This window comes from Mus pahari, chromosome 13, assembly GCF_900095145.1.
Source record: "Mus pahari chromosome 13, PAHARI_EIJ_v1.1, whole genome shotgun sequence".
NCBI lineage: Eukaryota > Metazoa > Chordata > Mammalia > Rodentia > Muridae > Mus > Mus pahari.
The window spans coordinates 43,679,746-43,684,550 of NC_034602.1; the positions used below are offsets into that span (position 1 = coordinate 43,679,746).

At 40.9% G+C, this 4,805-nt stretch overlaps 1 protein-coding gene across 5 annotated transcripts in view; it reads right to left on the minus strand.

Moving 5' to 3' along the window:
* Ppargc1a (PPARG coactivator 1 alpha) overlaps window positions 1–4,805 on the minus strand; it is a 655,760-nt gene that overhangs the window by 89,679 nt on the left and 561,276 nt on the right. For all 5 annotated transcript variants that reach the window (XM_029545307.1, XM_029545309.1, XM_029545308.1 and 2 more), the window contains one exon: window positions 3,641–3,820. In XM_029545307.1, coding sequence (XP_029401167.1) covers window positions 3,641–3,820 — 180 coding nt within the window. The remainder of the gene's footprint in view (window positions 1–3,640; window positions 3,821–4,805) is intronic.

The following is a 4,805-nucleotide window of genomic DNA, read 5'->3' on the forward strand; positions in this document are numbered from 1 at the left end:
TGTGTGTGTGTGTGTGTGTGTGTGTGTGTGTGTGTGTGTGTGTGTGTGTGTGTGTGTAAGTGCCTAAGCATGCTAGTATGGAGGTTAGAAGTTGAGATTGGGTGTTATTTTTAATCAATTTTAATCTGAGTTTTGGCACAAGATCTCTCACCAAACCTGGAGCTGACTGGCCATGAGGCTGCTGGGAACCTCCTGCCTCTACCTGCTGGGCAGGGTTTCAGGCATATACTACAAAGCTTGCCTACTGACAGGGGTGCTTAGGATCCAAATTTAGGTTCTCATGCTTGTACAGTAAGCACTTTATCCATTGAGGCGTCTTCCCAGCCTTTCAACTCCATTCTTTCATTTTTGTTCCCTATTTTATCTTTGCAATGTTGAGTAAAAACTAAACTTAAGATTTACACATATACTAGAAGCTGAAGGAAGTTAATACTCCACACTCGTAACCCTCAACAAACATCACATGATGGTTCAGCTGTGCCATCATACCAGCCTGAACCTCACTTGCTGTTCTGATTATGATTCAGAACCCTATGGCCAGATTCCAGCAATGTCATCAATGTGCAACTTGAGTCAGGGAAAAATGTTAACTCCTCAATAGCTTATTTTATCCTTGGAGGCAGAGGTACACAGTAATGCTTATAATTGACAGATCAGCACAGGCAACGTTGTGACTGTTTGGCTTGCTCAAGGCTACGGCCTTCTCAAATGTGATGAGGCAGGACTTTGAGGATCAGGAGGAGACGGGGAAGGAACGCAGGAGGAAAGTCCATGGGAGTGGACAGCCCTGGGAAACAGCTCTTGTGAAAAGCTACTTTGGCAGAGAGCACAAAGGCTATGAACAGGCGAAGAAGACTCTGTCCCTAAATATGAAATGACTCAATTTTAGAATTTCACTGCTGCTCACTTTTGTTTCCCCCCATGGGAGAGGTGTGTGAGTTTAACACTAGAGGGCAAAGAGTGTGGGAGTCGGCCCTCTTCTGCAAGGGCTCATGACGCTGCTGCTGTCACTGGTGACGGTGTTGCCACATAGGACCTTACCCTTTGCCTGGGCAAAGAAGAAAGGATCCTGTGACATCAGAGAGGACTGCTATGAGCCTCTGTCAAAACAGTCACTCTAGTCCTCTGTTGTTAATAAGAACTGAAATGTATGTCTTCAGGCCCAGACATCAATACAATTTTATAAGGACCCTCACTCTTCACTACACTTTCAGCTCAGCAATCTGTTTAAAGCACTTCATAAAGGGAAACATCACTGATGATGATAATGATAATAACAATAATAATAATAATAATAATAATAATAATAATAATAATAAACCAGGGCTTCCCTAGCTCAGCACTGGTCATTTGTAATCACCAGTTCTTTTCTGCAATGGGTTGCTCTGTATATTGTAGGTGACCTAGTGTCATTCCTTGTCTCTAACTACAAAGTACCGGTGGTATCACCTTGTAACCTACTCTTAGCAATCAAACATACCTCCAGACACTGTCAAATGTCCCCTGAGGGGTGCAAAACTGCCTTTGGTTGAGAATCATTGGCTTAAAATGACCTAATGAGAGATTAAATTAAATGAACCATGCGTTTTAGCGCATTGCAAACAATTCTATCAGTGTGGGAAGTTATATAGGGAAACAAAAAGAGTGGCGTAGCATAGATTAAGCATCTATATATAGATAACTGACTGGCTGCTGAGCCAAAGCCCCTGAAGCTATAAATGAGGAGTATTCCATGCAAATTCTACAACATGAAATATGGGGACTTAAGGTCATGGGGAAAGTTCTGAAACCGGCCTCCCTGGGAGGTAATGATTACCACATAACCTCCCCCCTACTTGACAGTTATCCCAACACCATCATCTGCAAAATGTGTGGCATTCACCCAATATGGAGTAGGCATAGCTGATCATTAGATAGGAGGTCTATAGAGATAGACATGTTCTAAAAAGAACTGTTTATTTAATGCTGCATGACTTAGAATGGACCTGTAACCTGACAAGTGTACTGCATGAGGAATGTTCAATTTACCAGTTCTAACCAGCCAAGTCCTCACGTGAACTTTCTAAGACCCAGCAGAGAAGCCTGAGAAAGTATAACCAACCACAAACCTTTGTTTGTTGCTCATTCCTCAGCCCTGACTCTCCCCACCTGGAGCATTCTCTTAAGACCCATGTAATGTTCCAGGCACGTTACAGAATCTTACCTATCCGTAGAACTGACAGGCACATCAGCTACACCAACTACCCAGTGCCTCCTCACAGGCCAACACAAAGAGGAGACATTCCGTTCTATTTTTAAATATATTGAGCAAAGAAGCAGCTTGATGCATCTTTGTAAAGGATGGCTGTCACCCAAGAAGTACGGGCTCCCTATTTTTATCAATGATATAGACTTTGAAGTCAGATAAATTTAGAAATTCAATGTTACATCTTTATTTGTCAACTGTGTGATTTTGGTGAAATCACTTAACTTTCTTTAAAACTCAGTGCCTGCATGAGTAAAAGGAATATATGTATGTGGACTATTATATGAAAAAATAGAGATGTGTGCAACAATATACAGAAAGCAGAAGTTCTCCATAATGGTAGCCATCATTGTTCCTAATTATTTCTCCTCAACGTAATCATTTTTATCATGGACTCATTTAACAATCATTTATTTATTCAGTATCACCTGTGAACCCAGTGGTAGAAAAGCTGAATTCTTATAAAAACTTGCTCTCTTGAAGGACAGAGATTTTAAATGAAGTACGTGGAAAGATAGTAATGTGTGACTGGTGGCTAACAAAAGTATTTTTGTGCAGCCTGGCACAGAAGGGCTTGAAAACTCTCAGAAGATGGTGCCGCTAATGCTGATTTTGATGCTGAAAATTAGCTGATTTGGCAATTTGCACCCAATTCACTTGTCACCGTACTCTATGAATGCTTCTCACTATAAGAAGTGATTTATTTTCGAGTAAATGACTCCAGATCTTGTGAGAGTGAACCTCGTTTCTCTGAGTAACACTTTAATAGGAGTAGATTAACATTCTTTATTATAGGGTAGACTCATAATAGGCGTCTAGAGTCTGGGAGGTAATTCTCACTACTGAAAGGAAAATGAATTTTGACTAATTTATAAGTACATACTAGGTTTTTTTTTTTTTTTTTTTTTGAGTTTAGAAAATTTCCATCATGAGAGAAAATTAGGGGCCTGAAACGATAATATAATAGCAATAATCAAAACCGCTCACTGACAAGGTAAAACAAATGGCGATAGACATTAACCCCTTAGTGACCAGAAATGCCTTCTTCTGTATTAATTCATATCAGGCACCATTTGCTCTTGGGTCCCTTTCTGTGGGAACAGAGAGGAGTAAACAGCTTTACACATTTTTTCTTCCTTGTCCCCAAAGCTTTCACAACCCCTTGGATTTCAACACAGTTTAACACACTCTGTGGTCCTTAGCACTTTAATTCTAAAAAGCACCACTTTCCAAATACCATTTTTTTTCCATAACAGAAACTTTCTAGCTATGATGACATGTTTCCTGTTGGCAACAATGTAAAAGCCTCTACATGCTGGGGTCCAGCACCCCATCCATCAGTATGGCCCAAGCCGCCATCAGAGAGAAGTTCATTTTTCCAGAGGAGTTGCTTACCTCGAATATGTTCGCAGGCTCATTGTTGTACTGGTTGGATATGATTTCCGATTGGTCGCTACACCACTTCAATCCACCCAGAAAGCTGTCTGTGTCCAAGTCATTCACATCAAGTTCAGAAAGGTCAAGTTCAGGAAGATCTGGGCAAAGAGGCTGGTCCTCACCAACCAGAGCAGCACACTGCAAAGAAGACACAGCGGTTATTAATGGCAGGAATTCACTAGACAGCAGTAGCATGTCATGGGAATTAAGTCTGGTTAATTCAATGACAGCACCAAAGCTGGCCTCTGGGGCTTTAAAGGGGATACATCTTCCATTCTTTTTGCCCTTGGCTCCCAAGGGGTTATTTTGTTTAATTTCTTCCATCCAAATTCTAAACTGGGATCCAAGTTAAGTACCATGTTTCCATGAAGGCCACCTTGATTCTTCCAGAAGTTTCCTACCTCCAGGATAGTTACACTTGATGATCCTTCACCCTCTTATAGTTAACTATGCACATGATTTTATTCTGTCCTTATCAAGGGGCCTATTTGAGAGAAGTCTGCAAGTGAATTTATACCTTGGAATCACCATCAAATATAATAGATATGCTTGCAGGGCAGTGGTGGCTCACGCCTCTAATCCCAGCACTTGGGAGGCAGAGGCAAGAGGATTTCTAAGTTTGAGGCCAGACTGGTCTACAGAGTGAGTTCCAGGACAGCCGGGGCTAGACAGAGAAACCCTGTCTTGAAAAACAAAACAAAACAAAACAAAACAAAATGGATATCCCTTTGAACAACTGCTCCCTTAGATAACAGAACCCAAGGATTAGACTAGGAAAACTTCCTCTATGCGCACTCCCTGTAAGTATTATAATCTGTATCATTCATTTAGCAACTAATGATGCAAGTCCTCCAGCTCATCTCTGGCTCTCTTGAATTGTTATTTAAATCATTTACTTTCACTTGACTTTTTATGAGTTCCCTGACTTCATCCTTAACAGGTCAAATGCAAGTTCCTTGAGTTAAAGAACAAAATTCATATTATTTTTCTATGTGACCCTTATAGCTTTCACTAGAAATATTTTGCAAGATGTTTGTACATGTGCGTGCACATGTGCGTGTATGCATACGAATGTGTGTGTGTGTGTGTATGTGTGTGTGTGTGTGTGTGTGTGTGTGTGTGT